General features: G+C 57.0%; 1 protein-coding gene across 1 annotated transcript in view; it reads right to left on the bottom strand.

Annotated features, from left to right (window-relative positions):
* HS3ST4 (heparan sulfate-glucosamine 3-sulfotransferase 4) overlaps window positions 1-2,176 on the bottom strand; it is a 52,307-nt gene extending 50,131 nt beyond the window's left edge. The window contains exon 1 of the mRNA XM_038151701.1: window positions 1,270-2,176. Within this exon, the coding sequence (XP_038007629.1) occupies window positions 1,270-1,910 (641 nt within the window). The 5' untranslated portion in view covers window positions 1,911-2,176. The remainder of the gene's footprint in view (window positions 1-1,269) is intronic.
* Between the last annotated feature and the right edge of the window lie 17,592 nt (window positions 2,177-19,768).

Raw genomic sequence — 19,768 nt, 5'->3', positions numbered from 1 at the left:
CCAGTTTTCTAAACTTATTTTTCAAGGTTAAGCCTTTCCTCCAAGAAAATTCAGTAGAATAAAATGCTGTGTCTGAAATTATATCTGTAAACACAATAGCCATAGCCAGTCCTTTAGTTCTTCCCCCCATCGGAGCAGCAAACCAAAAGCACTCTCAGGGACACCCTCACTTTCTCAGGGCTGATGTCCACTTCCAAGAAATCCCTCCAGAAAATCCCACTGCATTTCACCAGAGCCAAGCGGATGCCACACCAAGTGTTAGGAAGACTTTCCTTCCACAATCCCCACAGAAGACTGCCTGGAGTTCCTCACCTCTAAATACCACTGATATGCAGACCATGTACTTTATTTTAATAATGAGGGACCAGTTAATCCAGGCAGTAACTTGCCTGCTGCCTCTCATTTTCAGCTTCACTTGCAGAGCAACTCAGCAGCTGCCATTCTAACCACAACAAGAACTTCACCAGCTCAGCCACAGACCACTTTTTATCAAGAACCAGTATGGTTTGCTTTGAACCATGAGCTACCAGAGCTACTGGGAGTTTTTAAGTTCTATGATGTGCTGCATTCTCCTCAGAAATTTTTAAAGAGGGAAAAACACTGAGCCATCACAATCCATTGATTTCCTAAAGCTGTCAATACATTTAACACTTCCTTACTGCAGTCCAGTGTTTTCTAATAACCAGGACCTTTGGCATTAAATTCCTTTAAAATGTTACCCAGTGCCACTCAACAGTATTTAGAGACTTCTTCACAAACAGAATTAGATCTTGTCAATGGAAAAAAACTTCCTAACGTGGAACTTGTTGAATAAAGAGTAAACCTTATTTGTGAAGCAAAGCCAGTGCTCGCATGAAGGCAGCATCCTTCAGCCCTAGCAGCACCTGGAATGACTTGTGACCTTGTTTATTTCAGTAATTATTAATTACCGACCTATTTAGGCATATTTTACACCAACTGCAGCTGAACTGCTACGGTATGCTCCCACACTCCGAGCAGCCGAGAGGGATGTTATCAGAGATTTCCTGCTTTCCCACCAGAGCAGCGCGTTTTCCACCGCCGCCGCTGCCAGGCGCGGCCCCGGCGCCCCGCCAGCCCCGGCCCCGCGGCTCGGCCCGCGGCGCTCCCGGAGCCGGCGCCCGCGCCCCGGCTCCCCCCGGGGGCATCAGGGGACCCCCGGGACCCCGCAGCAGCTTCCCCCGCCGCGCACGGACGCGCATTCCTCCCCCTGCAGCGCCGCGGATCGCGCCCGCAGCCCTCCGCCCTCACCTGTACCACTCCAGCCCCTTCTCGTAGTTCCTGTCGAAGAAGTGGGGCTCGGTGCCCACGGCCCGCACGTCGGGGTGCGCCCGGATGGCCTCCAGCAGCGCCCGCGTCCCCCCCTTCTTCACCCCGATGATGAGGGCTTGCGGCAGCCGCTTCTCCCCGTAGTCCGGCGTGGTGCTGCTGCTGCCGCCGCGGCTGCCCGGGCTGCCGGCCCGGCTCAGCTCCTCGTCCGTGGTGCTCGACTCCTGCGGGTCCCTCTCGAAGGCTCCGCTCTGCGCCGCGATCACCTCCCCGGGGGCCAGCTGCGTCCGCAGCCAGGTGTCCGCCGCTCCTTCCCGGCTGCCGTTGGAGGCCCGCGGCGGAGCGGCGGAGGGGCCCGGGGCGCCGGGGCTGCCCGGGGGGCTGCCGGCGGAGCGCGGGGCCGCCGTGACGGGGAAGGCGGTGGGGGAGCGCGGGGCCCCGGGGGCCGCCGAGCCGGGGAGCGCGGCGGGGGAGCGCAGGGCGGCCGGGCCGGTGCCCCCCATCAGGCTGTAGCACAGGTAGGTGAGGCACAGGGAGAGGCTGCACATGCACAGGAGCTTCCGCGCCGGGGGCCCCTTAGAGCCGCGCCCGCCCGGCACCCCCGGCTGGGCGGGGGGGGACATGGCTGCTCCCCGCTCCTCGCCCCGGGCACCGGGCGCACATGGTGTCAGCCGCCGCCCGGCCGCCCCAGCCGCATGGGGCGCCGCTGCCCGCCCGCCCCGCCGCCGCCGGTGGGGGGGGGCCCCGCATGGCACGGTCGCCGCCGGCCCCCGCCGGGCACCGGGGCGCTGGGGCTCCGCGCGGCCGCGCTCCGGCGCCACCGGCTCCGCACTGTTGCCGCCCGAGTTCCTGCCGCGAAACTTTGTGCCGGGTGGGAGGCGGGAGCGCGTTCCCGGCGCGGGGAGGGCCCGGCCCGCCCCCGCCGCCGCCGCCGCCGAGAGCGCGGGGAGCGCGGGGAGCGCGGGGAGCGCGCCGGGCCGGGCCGGGCGGCGGCGCGGAGCAGGGGCGGGCAGCACCGCGGACAGCGGCCGGGCAGCACCGCGGACAGCGGCGGCCAGCACCGCGGACAGCGGCGGCAGCACCGCGGACAGCGGCGGGCAGCACCGCGGACAGCGGCGGCAGCACCGCGGACAGCGGCGGACAGCACCGCGGACAGCGGCGGCAGCACCGCGGACAGCGGCGGCCAGCACCGCGGACAGCGGCGGCCAGCACCGCGGACAGCGGCCGGCAGCCCGGAGACCCCCGGGCCGGGCAGACCCAGCTGCCGCGGTCCCGCTGGCCCGCCCGGCCCGCCCTTGGCTGCCCCACAGCCCGCCTGCCCCCTCTGCTGCCCAGACCCACCCATCTGCACTCGGTGCAGGGCCCCAGAAACAGGGCCAGTGTCAGCTGTACCCTACAAATCCTCCTCATTTCCCTGCAAAAATCACCGTGTCTCAGCTCCTTGGCCCCATGTTCTGGCCTGCCCCACTCCACCTCCCCCGACGTCTGTTCTGCCCCCAGCCCATGGCTCCTGCACAGAGCCTGCAGCTGCCAGGAGACAGATCCTCTGGGACAGCCCCACGCAGAAGGGCCCAGGTCCCTGGGTTCTGGCCTTATGGGGATCTGGGACAGTTTCTTAGGGCAGTCTGCTTTCTCCTGGGATCCTGAGAAGTGGCAGACCGTGGGCAGGGGCAGGCAGGAACTCAATTTGGAGCATGGAGGGTTCATAGTTTGGGTGCCAGGAGCTGCACTAGTAGACGAGGCCAATTATACCCTTGCACAATGCTCTTCCAGGAACTCTGTCCCCATCCTTGGTGGAGCAGGCTGGGGCTGACAGCCTCCCTCCTCACAGTTTTCTGGAGCAGCCATCACCCCTTTCCAGCTCCACGTTTTGTCACTTCCCACCTCCAGTTCTCAGGTTTGGCATTAGGATGTATTTTGTGAGGAGAAGGAATGCATTATTGTCTCTCAGCTTTCTCCAATACCTCGTCTGGGGTCTCCTGGAGTCTCTCCATCATGAGTGTTGCCCTGGGATACTGGGGCATGTCACAGCCCTTGGCATCTGGCCCCACGGCAGAACAACGCTGGCGGTGCCATGTACAGAGATGAATTGAGGAACACGGCCATGTGCTAAAACCCTCACAGGTGAATGAGCAGCAATCTAACCTTGTGCACCTGCCAGCACTACCTGAGGGCAGCAGATCCCAGAAAGAGCCAGCGCCTGACCCCAGTGGCAAAAGCAGCGGAGCAGCTCTATGTTCACACCCACGAGGGCCACAGCTGCACTTCTGAGCCAGCACCGGCAGAATGCAGATGGTGTCTCCAGCCCTGTGCATCTGTGAATGCTGTGTAACTCATCCTGCCTGTGAGCAGGACGGGAATTCGGAGGCTGTGACACTTCTCCACTCACCAGTCTGGGGAGCTACTGGATTGTACAGAGATGTTCTGGGTGAGGCTGGATGGGAGAGAGCTGGCAGAGCTTCCTCTTGCTCCCCTAGCTGATGAGCCATGGCCTAGGTTTTGCAGGAGAAGCCCAGGAATTGCCCAGGTTTTGCAGGGGAAGCCCATCTCCAAACCTTACTGTTGCATAGGGAACATAGAATCATGGAATGTGTTGAATTGTGGGATTCTTCAAGGTCATAGAGTCCAACCCTTGCTGTGGCCAGGGACATCTTCCACGATCCCAGGCTGCTCCAAGCCCCATCCTACCTGGTCTGGAACACGTACAGGGATCCAGGGGCAGCTACAGCTGTTTTGGGCTCCTGTGCCACGGCCTGCCACCCTCACAGGGAGGAATTTCTTCCATATATCCAATCTAACCTTGTCGTCTGTGAGTGTGAAGCCATTTCCCCTTGTCCTGTCTCTGCTTTCTTTGACCGCCCTTTTCAGCTCTGTCGAGGCCCTTCTTGTTATTCTGTGTGTCCCTTGCCAAGCTCAGCTCCAGCCTTGGCCTTCCTGCTTCCATCCTACACAACTGGGCAGTTTCCCTATACTTTTTCCATGATATCTCTTCCTGTTTCCACTGCCTGTGCATTTCCTTCCTCCCCTCGAGTTTGACCAGCAGGTCCCACCTCAGCCATGTCAGACTTGTGCCTTCGTTGCCCGATCTCTTGTGCCTGGGGATCATGAGCTCTTGTGCTCTATGGAAAGTGCCCTTAAACGCCTCCCAGCTCTGCTCTGCTCCTTGTCCCTGAGGGCAGTTTCCCAGCGGTCTCATTGACCAAGTCCTTGAAGAGCTGGCAGTTTGCTTTCCTAAAATTCAGAGCCCTGACTTTACTGTTTGCCTGACCTAAATCCCTCAGGACTGCCAGCTCCACAGAGCAACGCGCCTTTGGAGTCCCAGCTACGCTTGATCTCATTGCAAAAGCAACATTTGGAAACAAAAGTTAAGTGCCAATGCTAGGTAGCTACCCAGAGCTGAGAAATGTACTCATAAAAAAAGAGGAAAAGCACCAGTGTTTCCCATAATGAACAAAAGCTCAATGCTGCTCTCAGCTGGACATGCGTTCTCCCTGTGTAGCTCCAGTTCCAATGGAGATAATTCCTTCATAATATATTTTTTATGGCACACATGAGACCTCTGAAATGCAGTGTCTTGTGTGCTGTAAATCATTTTCTGTAACTTGTGGATTCCTTTTCAGCTGCATTACAGTAATGTGAATGTTTGGGGACTCACTGGAGCTGGCAGAGGCGCAGCCTCGCGCTCCCGCTCGCTGTGCTCCCCGTCCCAGCCCCCAGGAGCGGCACGGCTGCGCTGCCCCGTCCCAGCCCCCAGGAGCGGCACGGCTGCGCTGGCCCGTGCCAGCCCCCAGGAATGGCACGGCTGCGCTGCTCCCTGTCCCAGCCCCCGGGAGCGGCACGGCTGCGCTGGCCCGTGCCAGCCCTGCAGGAGCGGCACGGCTGCGCTGGCCTGTCCCAGCCCCCGGGAGCGGCACGGCTGTACTGGCCTGTCCCAGCCCCCAGGAATGGCACGGCTGCGCTGGCCTGTCCCAGCCTCCAGGAGCGGCACGGCTGCGCTGGCCTGTCCCAGCCCCCGGGAGCGGCACGGCTGCGCTGGCCCGTCCCAGCCCCCGGGAGCGGCACGGCTGCGCTGGCCCGTGCCAGCCCCCAGGAGCGGCACGGCTGCGCTGGCCCGTGCCAGCCCCCAGGAGCGGCACGGCTGCGCTGGCCCGTGCCAGCCCCCGGGAGCGGCACGGCTGTCCCGGGCAGCAGCGCCCGCCCTCGGGCATCCCCCAGGCGCTGAGCCGGAGGAACACGGCGCCTGCCCCGGCCTGCCCGAGCCCACAGCAAGGCTGCTGCAAATTCGGAAATCAGGCTTGAACCTTAAATGAGGATCCCAGTGGGTGCAGTGTGGGTCACGCTGGGGACAGACGGACGCTCCCAGGAGGCCCTGGCACAGCAGGTTCGCTTGGCTGCTCTGCTTAGCACATACACATGGCCCCTCGTGTAATTGTCCTGGTATGAATGGATTTACCTTGAGAGAGATGAATCCTTCTCACACATGGAGATATGTTTGTTCCAAACTGGAGAACCCACAGAGAGCCTGCTGGCAGCCACAAGCCTGCTCTTGAGTTTCCCAGTATCAAAAAACCCTAACCCAACCTAAGCCAAAACCCAAACAGTTTTCAGTTTCAAAAATAAGATAAAAATCAAACTAGACTCTGTTTAATGAAGTCACAGTGCTTTGGTCTTTCTGACACTGAGAACACACCCAAACTGCAGTGCTTAGCAGAATGCCCCAGCTTGACATTCCTGAGGCTCCAGCTCCTGTGACGTGCTGCACAGGAGACCAACAGGATTTACAGCAAACCACACAGAACAGAGAGACAATTTCTTCTTGGGCGCCAGCTTCCAGCCCAGAGGAAATTTTATAACCGGAATGTGAAGCCCTCTAAAACAAATGGTTCATCCTTAAATACCTGCTGCTGGGCTCCAGCTCCTGATTCATCACAGAGTGTGTATTTCTCCTGCGTGGATGTCAAACGCATCCATGAGCAGATCTGAGTGTTATCCAATGCTGGCCTGTGCTGTTCAGCCATGGATGCAATAGGAGCTGATGGAGTGTAACACTTTATTTGACAGTTCTGCTCTTAAAGGCTTCTGTATTTACCCTGCATACCTGCCTCTCCCAGGCACATCAATTAGCAGCGGGAGCACTTCAGGCAGGCAGCAGTGGCCAATCTAGCAAGGCCAACTGAGAATTCCCTGCGTGGGGTGGTTGGGTAGTTCATGCCCCACATTTTGGCAGGGATCAAGATCAGTTGGTTTTGACGAAGGGAAAGGAATCTGGGCAGCCATGGAGCAGCCACCCCTTGCATGCAGTTTTTTCTAAGCTCCCATCACTTGGAGTGCCCCCCTGGGCAATATGCCCGTGGTGCTCTCATCTCCACAGGGACAGCAGTGCTGAGATTTGTCCCAGAACCTTGGTATGGGGACATGTGACAGTAAGTGATGGTCAGCAGCTGAGAGCCCTTCCCTGTCCCAGCTGCCAGGGCCTGACTGCATATGCTGATGACCAGGCTCCAGTCAGAGCCGTGTTTGGCACACAACAGGCTGGGAAGCCCTTTCAGAGGTGGTGCTGCCCTAGCTGGAGCTGTGCAAAGGCTGGTGGCCTGGCTCGTGGGGGGAAGCAGAACTCCAAGGCTGAAATGACTGAGGGCTGGCAGGCTCGCTGCTTAGACACAGGATTTTCTGCTCCAATGTTCTCACACCTTTGCTCCAGGAACAGAAACTGGGAGAGGAGCAGAGCAGAGTCAGACTCCGAGGACATCTGCAGACTGCAGAGCCCGTCTGAGGGGGGCCTGGGTATATTTGGCCAAGTGAGAAGGGAGCTGGAGAGCATGTCCCTGCTCTCCAAACACACAAGCAGATGAGCACCAAGAAAGGAGGAAAATGGCCTCAGATAATAGTCTGTACTGGCACAAAACCAAAGAGGTATGAGTTGGCACAAATAACTTTTGGCTGGAAATCAGATGGTTTCTAACAGTGGGAGAAATGTTGTTCTGGAACAGATTCCTGAGAGGAGCGTTGGGGGCAAGGTATGCAATTAGTTTTAAGATTGAGTTTGAAATGGACTTTACAACATCATTGCCAGCAATTGCAGGGAAATGGGATTTGATGGCCCAAGCTGTCCCTTCCAGTTCCATGCTCCTGTTGTCATTCACAAGCACCGATCAGAGCAGGAGCCCTCTAACAGGAAAGGGCTCTCTAATCTATCAAAGGCTTAACAAGATCCATTGAAGAGAATCTGGAATTACACTCATTTGAGTGCAATGAAAAGGGTGTGTTTTAACAGGGACAGTAATTCCCTTCTGTAATAATTTGTGAAGGAATATCACAGGACACTTCTCTTGGAAGGCTTTACACTGCAACTGGAATTCTTTGTAAAGAACTGGGCCCAGCGGGGAGCCAGGATGTGCTCCCTGCAGGAGAGTCTCTGGCCTGAGAATCTCTACATGCCCATACCCCGATTATTGCTTCTTCTAAGGACTAAATTCCAGAGATTATCACCTCTATTTCCTGACTTTTACAAACACTAGGAATATATTTTTCAGGAAACTTCAGAGACTAACCTCCCATAATTCCTCCTCATTATTTACTTGTCAACAGAAGCAATGAAACACCTTGAAAAGAAGTGGATTAATGCACACAGTGCTCTACATCCTTCAGGGAATGAATAAAGTTTGTAAATATATACTGAATAGCAAAAAAAAACAGCAAAACTGCAATGACATTTAAACTCCAGTCAAAGGAGGCACTCAAGATGTTTTGCAGTGGCATTCCACTCTGTCAAACCATTTTCCCATTCATAGAAACAGCTTCAGATTTAGAATAATTGGTAATTCTGATGGTTGTTAGCAGCAGCTCTAGTGATCTAAATGGCCCAGTCTGGGAGCCATATTAATTTCCTTGACCTAAAATCACAAAGGTGGAAGAAGACATCACTGGGCAAGCTGCTCAGGCACCAAACCCGCTGTTTCACTGATGCGCTGTTCACAGTTGCTATAAAAAAAAGGAACAGCTCTTGGACTTTGAAAAACGCATGTACCACAAATCTGCTGGGGAACGTGGTCAATCCAGGGTGTAGTCCTGAAAGTGGAGCCAGAGGGAAAGCCAGTCAGCCTGAGAGGTGTGTGCCGGCAGAGGTGAGAGGAGGGGAGAAAAGGGGCTCTCACAGGTGACACAGAATGTCCCTCAAGGTCCCACCAGCTCCTGCAGTCTGCCTTTGCACACTCAAAGGTGCCAAACGCCCCTGGCTCCCACTGCTCCAGCAGTCAGAGCAGCAATGGCAAACACAGGGAACGCAGGAGCTTCAGGAGCTTTGGCTTCTTCTGTCACCGTTGGGACAAACAAGCCCTTAGGAACGTCAAGAAGATACTGAAACCAGGAAATTTTCTGTCCACTGTTGAACAAGTGAATTACAGATCTGTTCCCTCTAAACCTCCCCTTGCAGTTCTGGGGCTCCCCTCCTCCCCCAGCTTTTCCTTCCATCAGCCCGCTGCCTGCCCGACCCCCGTGGTGCTGCAGAGAGCCAGCCTCGTGTTTCCTAGGGGAGATGTGGATGGAGGCAGCCGAGGCTGTGCGCCCTGCTCACCCTGAGCCCAGCCTGGCACAGCCAGCACCCCGGGACACGGCCCTGCCCGCGGGGCTCAGCCCGACCGGGCTCCTGCTCCGGGGCTGCAGCTCCAGGTCGGAGCTCCCGAGCAGCCTGCTCCCTCCCTGCAGGCTCGGACCAAGCCCTGGTGCCCTCCAGGTGCCCCATCCCTCCCGGCACGGGGCTCTGCTCTCCCGTGGGAAGGGCACTGCAGCCCGGCCCAGTCACGGACGCCGCCTGTAAATGCGAGTGGCTCTATCTGCACAGCATCAGGAGACAATCTCCCACTCCAATCTCACAGGATCAGGGCTTGCACAGGCAGCCCTTTGCTGATTGCACGACAGGATGACATGCCAAGTCCGTGCTGAACACGGTGTTAGCTGCCTGTCTCCATCCTGGGCTAAACAGGGGTGATAGTCAGAAAGGGGAAGACACACACACAGAGAAACTGTCTCAGTTGTGCAAAGTATCTGAGTGGTTCATGGCTTGGCTACAGGGAGGGAAACTGAGGCAGGGAGGGAGACAGAGGCCACCTGTGGTCACAGAGTGACTTTGATCCCAGATTCAGAAGTCCCACTGTCCGATCCCCGCCCTGATGAGGGCACGACACCCAGGGCTGGAGGCTGGTGGAGGCTGCAGAGGCTGGCAGAGGTAGGGAGGCTGCCAAAGACTGGCCCAGGGGAGCAGAGGCTGCCAAAGGCTGACAAGGGCTGGTAGAGGGTGGCAGAGGCTGCAGAAGCTGCACCAGACAGAGGTGGCTTCAGCTTCACAGCCAGGGCTGCCTCCAGGGCTGCTGTGACTCAAGCGTGGCCCTGTCCTGCTGCTGCCATGGACTGCACAGTGTGGCTGCAGGGAGCTCGTCCTGAGCCATCAGGACACATGCAGCCAGTCAGCCAGGGACAAACAGATAACAGGAGACCACCTGGCCTGCCTGGTCCCTGCCACCTGACCTCTGTGGCTCCCACTGCTGGTGCCCTGCTCACTCGGTGCAGGAAGAGTCCCTGAAGCACTGGGGGAAATCCTGAAATGGGAAGAAGTGGCACATACCTACCAAACAGTGCAGAGCTGAGGACCTTGGACACAGCTCATCTGCTGCATGGCCTGCTGCCACTTTAGTATCAGGAGGCTGGATTAGAAATGTTTCATCAACATATTCTGTGCCTTCTAAAATGCCCTTCACCAGCTGCATGGGCCACTCCAGTACTCCCTGGCTGGGTGGCTTGGCTGCCCAAGGAGGTGGGCCACATGCTGCACAGTCCATCCCCTGCTGCAGGACACTCCTGCGCTTCCTCAGGGGCCAGCGAGGACTGTCTGTGACCAGATGCCCCTGCAGGCGTGCAGCCTCCCAGCCCCAGCTCGGGCAGCTGGCTCTCACCTTGCTCTGAGCTGCTCATCGTGCACTGCCGTAGCCTTCAGAGGGGGAACGGCCAGTCCAGTCTCTGCAGCCATGTGCCAAGGGGATTCAGCTCCCCCTGAGCACCAGCCAAGGTGCTTCTCTTGTCCCTGCCCTTCTCCCTCACATGGCCTTCTTGGGCCATGGAGCAAAGACAGTCACCACTGCCCTTTGCTGGGAACAGCAATGCCCAGTGTGAGTCCCTGTAAATCATCTCTGCTCTCTCATCCTCCCCTTCCCTGCGTGGTTCCTTCTCCCTCATCACCTGCCATTCAGCCAAGCCCTGCTGATTTCAGTAATGTAATCCCTGCTTATTAGATAGATCCTCCACCTACCTCATAATTTCTGTAGCTCTTCTGTGAGCTGCCTAATTTATCACTCTGCCTGGTAACAAGGTACCCAGTGTGTTACCACTAAGATTTATTCTTCAGAAACACCCATGCCACCTCCTTGGCAGGGCTCTGCTCTCTTGGCTCCTGAGGGACTCTTTCTTTCAGGATTTTGAATTATTTCACTTGGGATTGAGTCTGAAAGCATTCCTTGGAGATGATATTTCCCATCCCATATCAGCCAGAGATGGAGCAGTCCTGCTCTGGAGGACAGAGCATTGAGGGATGATGAGAAGGACCAGGAAACAAAATGGGTGTTTGCCACATGTAGTTCTCTCTGATGAATCCTGCAACCTGAGCTCATCCCCTGCTGAGAACACAGCAAATGTATTCAGTTTGTGATCCAGTCCAGCTGCAGGAGTGAGTTCCGGGTAGAACCAACTCATGTAAAAAACATTTGGCTTCATTTGGGAGCAGAAATCTCTTGCTGTGTGCCAAGGGACACACTGGGCAAGCTGGTGTCAGTGCGTGTCAGGCCAGGGTGTTACTTGCAGTTCCAGCCCACAGATCTCAGGGAACAGCCCCCGTGTCCTCACACCACCTCCTCTCAGGGCTGTCAGGGCCACAGCCAGGCTGCACTTGCCCCCTGCCCGGCTGTGCTTCCCTGCACCTTCCTCTGTTCCCACTGGCTGGGAACAGCGGGGCTTGGCCTCGCTGGCAGCTGGCCACCACCGGGCTGTGGCAGCAGGACAGAGAGCAGCCCCCCAGCCCTCAACACCCCTCCGTGCCTCTGGTCCCTCTTCCAACAGCTCCAGCAGGTTGGCCAGCATGGGCCAGGTTTGTCCTTGCTGTGGCACTCAGCTCCCAGGACCCCTCAATCCCCAGCATGCATTCTGGGGAGCTCCTGGACTGGCTCCAAATGGAGCAGCGACCCAGAAGGAAAGGCAGATGCGTCTGCCCAGAGCTCAGGACAGGGCAGGGAAAGGACACCGTGATGGAGGTGGAAATACCTGTGCAAGGATCACTGGGCCCTTTCCCACCTGCTGTCCCTGTCCATGACTGGCCAGCGCTGTGCTGGGAACATCCCCTGCCCCTTCCTTGTTCCCCCTTTCCAGCTGTGCCTCTTTCTGCCGCAGCTGAGCGATCCAACCACTCTTGCCAGGTGCGGGTTTTCTTCCATGATGTGAGAAGTGATAACCCATAAACTTGAGAGAGTCTTGGGAATTTTTAGGGAAAGGAAAAGCTAAAAGCCCTCATGATGCCAAAGCAAGGGGCTCAGGGCTTGCAGTCTGTGTGACTCAGAACCCACGGTGCAGGGGGCTGGAAGCAGAGGGGATGCCTGATGCTCCTGAAACAAACTTCAGCTTCACCTGAGCAGAGCTTCTAAAAACTCTGCCATAAAGGTCAAACAGTCCTTCCCAGACCATAAGCCTTTCTTAGAGAAGAATCAACTACAGCTCTCATTATGGAAAACAGTCAAAATAATACAGCGATGCTCCCTCTGAGGGAAAATAGATAGTGCGAGTTATTCCATCTTCCCATTCAGCGATATCAGTTTAGAAAAGCGAGGCTATTTACAGAGAGCATTTTGCTTCCAGTACTTCTGAAGTAAGTGAATTCTGAATTAGTTTAAGTGCAGGATAAATCAGCGAAATAGGAACATCTTTACACTCCAATAAGATGCTATTACTCATAAGCATATTGCACTCCAGCTTGTGGGCTAAAACTACCAGTGCATGACAGGACACCAAGGGCATGAAATGCAGGGGATCCATGAAAATTAGCACAGCACCTTTGGTGTGAAGAGGTAATTTGGGATATTGATTGGTGATGATGGCAGCCCAGTGCTGAGATGCTCTGACCTGATCCTGTAATCCCAGATGCTCCAGACAGCCATGAAAACCCCAAAACCCCTTCCAAAAGCAGTCTGTATTTCTTCAGATTTCAGATCTGAGGCTGAAGCAGGAACATGGAATTAAATGTTATGCATCTGTTCAGGACACTGAGGCCCCATGACTCGTGTGCCACATCCATCACCCTGGCAAGGAGGGGGCCCAGGCAGGGGCAGAGCCCCAGCCAGGCACACATGGCAGGTGCCAGGGCGTCTGCAGAGAGCGTGACCCAGGCTGGAGCATGGTGCACAGGGTGGCAACTGCACCGAGGTGAAAACAAAGTGAGGAGCTGAGGCTGCTGAAGAGGAAGATGGAGCATCACCACAGGATGTTTGAAGACTTTTTTTTTTTTCTTTTTTACCTCTGTGACCTCCCTGGCTGGGGGACAGGGCACAAGGAAATGGCACAAGTAGCCCCGTGCCCTGCTCCCCGCTGCACAGGTTGTTTGGCCTGTGGCAGGACACTGGGCAGGCTCGCTCCTGGCAGCACAGCATGGAGCTCCAGTGTTTCCAGGGTCATTGTGTAGGATACAACCAGGATATGCACTCAGAAAGACAAACCTGGCAGGCTCCAGGGGTGACTGGACATGATGGATTGTGCTTCATGGATGCGATCGGCTATTGAGCAAGACCTTCAGCACAGGCAGTCACTTCCAACCTTGGGATGTCTCTCCAGGGAAAGAACCTCCTTGGGCTGCAAGTTCAGGCAGAAGATGGTCAGAGGAACGGTGCTGAGTCCTCATCATCCATCGTCCCAGCTGGCTCCAAGCATGACAAATAAAGGATGAAGAGCAGAAAGGGCTTTGCAATTTTCACCATTTCTCTCCCTCCTCCCCTTGCAGTGGGGAAGGAGACTGAAGTTCCTGAGGCAGTTCCAACCACTGGGTCAGTGACCCAGCCAGGCCATCGCACCTCACGTGCTGAGGTACATTGTGCTGAGATTTCCCATGGGATCCCAGCTGCTTTCCCACTGCCAGGTGATCTTCCCATGGGCTGGTGTCTGGGTCCTGTACTTCCAGCTCTGCAGCAGAGGTGTCAGAATGCTTTCTGGGAAATGGAACGCAGCCACACGCTGGATGCAGAGAGGCACTGAGAGTCTCTCCCTGATCCCTTGACATCTTTCACCCTACTTCTCACAAGCTGCTTGGATTCTGTGTCAAGAGGGTGATTCTGCAAATTACATCGGTTCTTGTCGCCTCTTCGTTGGCATGGCAACCCGGGAGGATGGATGGCACAGCCTTGCCGCAGCTCTCAGGGATGCAGACACATCCCGGCTCCTCCGGCGGCGCTCCCGCTGATCGAGGCAGACGGTGCCACAGCCCCAGACAGAGCAGCTCTGTGGAAACGCGGGCCCGGCTCCCAGGGTGCTCCTGGGCTCTGCCTCCCGCTGGTGGAAGGGCTGAGACTGGCTCAGGTGAGGCAGGAACAAACTCAAGTGCAGGACGTGGCTGCCCAGGCCAGCAGCGCTCCAGACCCAGCTGCCAGCACGGCCACATCCCAGCTCTTGGACCTCATAGTCCTGGGCAGGGATCCCTATTCCTGCTGTCTCAATAAATAAATACAAGCATTTTCCAGCTCAGCAACCAGAGCCATTGCTGGGCTTGCATTTGTGTCTGATTAATGAGACAGTTGGTCATTTACACATCTCTTGGGGTCTCTTGTCTCTCCTGGGTAATTCTGAAGTTATGGCTGTTTACACAGAAGAGAATCACATCACCTTGCCAAGAGCACAGCTGGAGTGATCCACGTGGAAATTGATCTTCAAGGACCTGAGGCAATGGCACTCCCATGGAGTTTCAGTGAGTGCTCACCATTTCCTGGAAAACAGCTTCTGCAGGCTGAAAGTTGCCCGCCTAAATCTTGGGGAGAATGGGGCCATTCCTGCCCCAAGGATCTGAAGTGCCTGAGAGAGGCACCAAGAGAGAGCCAAGGGGACTGGGACTGGCCGTCACGAGAGCCCTGTATTGTATTGTGGATTCCTCCCAGCTGGGGATGGGAGGGTTGATTTCCAGGAGCAGACTGGCTGTCAGACCATTTGTGATAAATCTGTTTGCAAAATTATTATGTTAAAATGTTTTAATTATTAGGGACATGTGAGGAAGACAGCTGGGTAATACAAATACAGCCTTCTGTTGTTCCCATCAGGCCTGATCAGTCCTTGGTTTTCTCACATCCCAGCATAAATCTGGAATAATCCTCCAGGTCAGAGGAATCAGGCTGCTGTCATGGCAAAACCCAGCCTGGGAAGAGTGTGCTGACATGGATGATTTGGGGGATGTTTTTACAAACCAGGACTTGTTCTTGAGTCTCAGACCTGGGATTAGTGCTGGCTCTAAGTCCTGAAGATTCCTCTGTGTGTGACCTTGGAGCTGCTCTGCCTTTGAGAAGCAAATGTTGCAGCCCAGCATCGCTGGCAGCACCCCACTCCAGCTGGGGCTCCCGGAGGAGCTTGGAGCCGTTCAGATCCTCGGTCCTGGCAGTCAAGAGCTGCTGTCCCACCTTGCTGCCATCGATCCGGGCCTCTCCCAGGGCTGCAGAGCTGCGCTGGGTGACCCTGAGCAGTGATGGCTGAGGCAGCCCCCTGTGCCCGGGCAGCTCGCCGTGCCACGGGGAGCCTGGCGCCAGGGGAGCGCAGCAGCGCAGGGTGTGACAGCACAGCGCAGGGTGTGACAGCACAGCACAGGGTGTGACAGCACAGCGCAGGGTGTGACAGCACAGCGCCCAGTGGCACAGCACAGCACAGGGTGTGACAGCACAGCGCAGGGTGTGACAGCACAGCGCAGGGTGTGACAGCACAGCACAGGGTGTGACAGCACAGCACAGGGTGTGACAGCACAGCGCCCAGCGGCACAGCACTCCTGTGTGAAGAGGTGGCCAGGAGGAGCCCCGCGGGTAATTTACCACAAGATTCTGCTGGAGTACCCCACTCCAACACTGCTGTTATCCCCCCACAGCCCCCAGGGAAGTGGCTGAGCAAAGGCTGGGCAGACTTCTCTCTTGCTTTCCCTGCTTGGGTGGACCTGACACCAGACTTTGCCAGCAATGCGGGTTTGACACCTCCCTGCTCTCTAGCCCAGCTCTCATGTAGCCCTCTGAGAAATAATTTGGATTTAATAAGTTCAGTTAACTGACAATTAATCAAAAACAGTTTTGTACAGGCTCCTTTTTCATTATAAAAATGTTCTGATTTGTCTTTTCATTTCTCAAAATTGTCTTTCTGTGGTCATTTTCCTTTTCTCCTCTCTCCTCTCCTGCTGCTGATAAAATCACCTTTCCTTACCTGGGCTGTCTGGGAGAGCAAAAGCCTCAGAAACTCCTTAACCCCTTCACCTTCCCACGGGAGAGGCGCAGGGAAGTCCTCCCTGTGCACATGGCACACGGTGTGTCCTCAGGAGAGACACTGAAAATTCCTGCCAAGGCACCAAGGTGGTGCTTGCCGCAGAGCAGCGTCTCCCTGGCACGGAGAGCCCAGTGTGGGGCCACAGCTGGCAGCAGCTGGCCGTGCCCTGGGCTCACCCCGGCTGCCCCAGACCCTTCGGCTGTGCCCTCCCGTGCCAGCAGGCTCTGAGCTGTGTGGCTGGGTTCCTGCCCCGACAGGCACCTGCAGGGCCTCAGCCTGTTCCGAGGCTGCTGCTGAGCTCCAGGGGAGCTGTGCCTGGGCAGCCCCACCTCGGCACCGTGGCCAGCGGGGCAGCCTCTGTGGCACTGCCGTGTCCCCCCAGGCCAGCACAGACCCTGTACCCCAGTGCTCCTGAGTGCCAGGGCTCTGTGGCACTGCCGTGTCCCCCCAGGCCAGCACAGACCCTGTGCCCCAGTGCTCCTGAGTGCCAGGGCTCAAGTAGCACTGCTGTGACCCCCAGGGCCAGCACAGACCCTGTGCCCCAGTGCTCCTGAGTGCCAGGGCTCTGTGGCACTGCCGTGTCCCCCCAGGGCCAGCACAGACCCTGTGTCCCAGTGCTCCTGAGTGCCAGGGCTCTGTGGCACTGCCGTGACCCCCAGGGCCAGCACAGACCCTGTACCCCAGTGCTCCTGAGTGCCAGGGCTCTGTGGCACTGCCGTGTCCCCCCAGGGCCAGCACAGACCCTGTGCCCCAGTGCTCCTGAGTGCCAGGGCTCTGTGGCACTGCCGTGTCCCCCCAGGGCCAGCACAGACCCTGTGTCCCAGTGCTCCTGAGTGCCAGGGCTCTGTGGCACTGCCGTGACCCCCAGGGCCAGCACAGACCCTGTACCCCAGTGCTCCTGAGTGCCAGGGCTCTGTGGCACTGCCGTGTCCCCCCAGGGCCAGCACAGACCCTGTGCCCCAGTGCTCCTGAGTGCCAGGGCTCTGTGGCACTGCTGTGACCCCCAGGGCCAGCACAGACCCTGTGCCCCAGTGCTCCTGAGTGCCAGGGCTGCCCCCTCGGCCTGCCCAGCAGGAGAAAATCCATCTCGCTGCTTATCGCTGTGCTGCTCAGGCTGATTTACTGTCATTGGCAGGCAGCAACCTTTGCCATTTATATTCGGTGCCAAGCCTCAATTTACAGTATACTTTCTGCTTCAGCTCACCCCAGCCTCTATCTCCACCTTCCACATTAATGCAGGATATGTGTGGAATTCATCTTGGAATTTATTTAAAAACCATCAGCCATCCTGGCTTTAATACATTCCCTCATCAAGGCAGCACAAAGCTCGATTTAAATGAAAATTGGGGAATTATGGATTGTCACCCAAGCCAGCACCTTCTGCTGTACTGGCAGGGTCCCCTTTGGCACAACCACAGCCAGGCACACAGGGAGCCACAGCCACTGACTGGGATAAAAGTGACAAGCCTGGGAAAGTAAAATCTGTAACACGAGCTGCCCCAAGTTTCATCAGGACTTCAGGAAGAGTCTCCACTGTCACAGTCAGCAAAGCCAGCACCTCCTGGTGCCAGACCCTGCACAGTTCCTTCCCTGGAGCTGGGAAGACACTGCCCTGCCTTTGGCCTCGATCCAGCAGCAGCAATTGGTGCTGGCTGCTGCTTTCCTTGAAAGAGGGTGGAAAATGGGTTTACAGCTAAAAATGGAATTAAAATACTGAAGCAATAGGCCAGCAGTGAGTAGCACATAATCCCTGCAGAATAAGCAGAGCTAAAGAGCTGAAAGCAAAAAAGAGCATAAATAGAAAATCTGCAATTGTTGTGCAGCTTTGCTTGCTGGGAGCTGTTCCAGCACCTGCACAGAGACCCTGGCTGGAGGCCAGATCCTGCACCCAGAACCCGGGGCACAGGGGCCAGGGGCTCTGCCCATGCCTGCAGGGATGCTCTGGGTGAGGAGGAGCTCTGGGTGGCCTCAGAAGGGCCACGAGGGGGTTGTGTGTGCAGAGGAACGATCCCCGTGGCCAGGAGGGCACAGGGCAGAAGGGGGTCCTGCAGAGGCCTCCAGGAGAGCCAGAGACCCCCCTGCAGCCCCACAGGCAGAGCAGGGCCGGGCAGGGCACGGTGTGGTGGGCAGCACAGCGGCTCTTGCCCCAGCTGACAGACCTGTGCTCCTGCAGTTAAACCAACAGGCTTCATGGCACACCGTGTGCCCAGTGCTGGAGCCAGCAGGGTGGCTGCGGGTGCTGTGGCACTGTGACATCCCCTGCTCCTCTGGGCTCTGTGCATGAGAACCCCAGTGGCTGGGCCAGCGAGTGTGAGCTCTGGGCCTGGGGGCAGCTCAGTGAGGGGCTCTGGCTGGAAACTCATCTTGATGGGGATGTGAAGGCTCCAGAAGGCAGCTCCAGACACTGCCCCCCAGCCAGGGGAAGGCTGGGGCCACACTGCTGCAGGGAGGGGGCTTCTGCACAAAGTCAGGAACGAATGACAGATATTGCAGAAAAACCCATTTCCCACATTTGGAATAAATTTATATTCTTTTGGAGAACCAACTATTGCTCCTTTGAGGAAGGGACAAAAGAAATATCATTGACAAGTTTTTCAGCTTCATTACAAATGTGCCAGTGTATCAGAAAATACAGATGTTGCAGCTGTCATTTGGGATAACCTGATTATCCTTTTATTTCTAGCTTTGTTCCAAATAAATTAGCTGTGGTAGTCTGTTCAGAGAGATAATGAGGGTCAGGCTAAACACCGGAATGTGGGGAGCATTCCCCAGGTCAGAGCCACAGCAGGCTGCAGAGCCAGCCTTGTGCTGGAGCCTGCTCATCACACTGTGCCCAGGCCCGGCTGCTCCCCCTGAGAATGGTGAGGAAATGCGGGTGCAGGCTGCTCCAGCAGTGCGGGAGGGCTGCCAGAACGGGCTCCTGCCTGCGGGCAGGGGGCACATCCCAAGGCCTTTGTGGGATGCTCCTGGCCAGCCTTGCTGCGGCAGACGAGGGAGGGCTCCCAGGGAAGGTTTCCCAGCGCTGGGCCGGCTCTGGCTGCTGAGCTGCAGGTGCTGCCCCGCAGGTGAGCCAGGGCAGGCCAGGGCTCCCCACAGGGCTCCGACCTGCATCCCACCCCGGCTGAACATTCACACTGAGAACTGCTTTGCTCCTGGGCTCTGACCTCAGCCTAATTCACAGCTGGATCCAGCACAGCCTGTGCGCAGATGCAGTGCCCCCATCCCCGTTATTAACTCCACTCACTTTTTAACAATAGAAAGTGAAGACATTTTCTTTGCAAGTCTGATGTTATTTTGGCAGCTGTTGAACATGTCAATCTTTGCAGAAGCTAATTCTTCTGAATCAGGCCTAGTCAAATCTCTTTTTTCTAGCTGTAGATATTTAAAGCCCAAATGATTAGATAATCCTGAATACAAATTAATAAAGCCCAAGGAAAAGGGAAAAGGAGCCGCTTTAGTGAGGTCCCATCCCATATGTTCTGACAAAAATAATGCCGATGGAGGCAGGGTAGGTGCGGCTCCGCAGGCTCGGTTCAGGGCTTGGTTCGATGTTTTCGGAGGGGTTCCTCGCCTCCACAGCGGCTTCCGCGCTGCGGCAGAGCCCCGGCGGCTCCAGCGGGTGGGGATGGAGCGGGGCGTGAGGAGCCGCTCTCGGAGCCATCCTCTCGCCCGTCCGAGCCCCAGGGCCACTGAAGGGCCGGTGGCTGCCGGGGATGCCACAGCTCCCGCCCGGCTGGCAGGGACGGTCTCCGGCCACCCTGCAGCCACCCGCGCTGCTGATGGAATTACGAGTTCGCCGTGTCAGCAATCAGGAGTAAACACAGTCCGGGAGTGCGGCTGAGCGCCGGGCGAGCTCTGCCACCCGCACACGGACGCGCTGGGGCTCAGCCCGCAGCCCCTGGGGGTGCCCAGCTGGCCCCGGACCTCCCTCCCTCCTGTGGGGCTCCGCAGGGAC

The sequence above is a fragment of the Motacilla alba genome, chromosome 14 (assembly GCF_015832195.1).
Source record: "Motacilla alba alba isolate MOTALB_02 chromosome 14, Motacilla_alba_V1.0_pri, whole genome shotgun sequence".
NCBI lineage: Eukaryota > Metazoa > Chordata > Aves > Passeriformes > Motacillidae > Motacilla > Motacilla alba.
The sequence above is the reverse complement of the archived record's forward strand: the minus strand, read 5'-3'. Positions and strand labels throughout refer to the sequence as shown.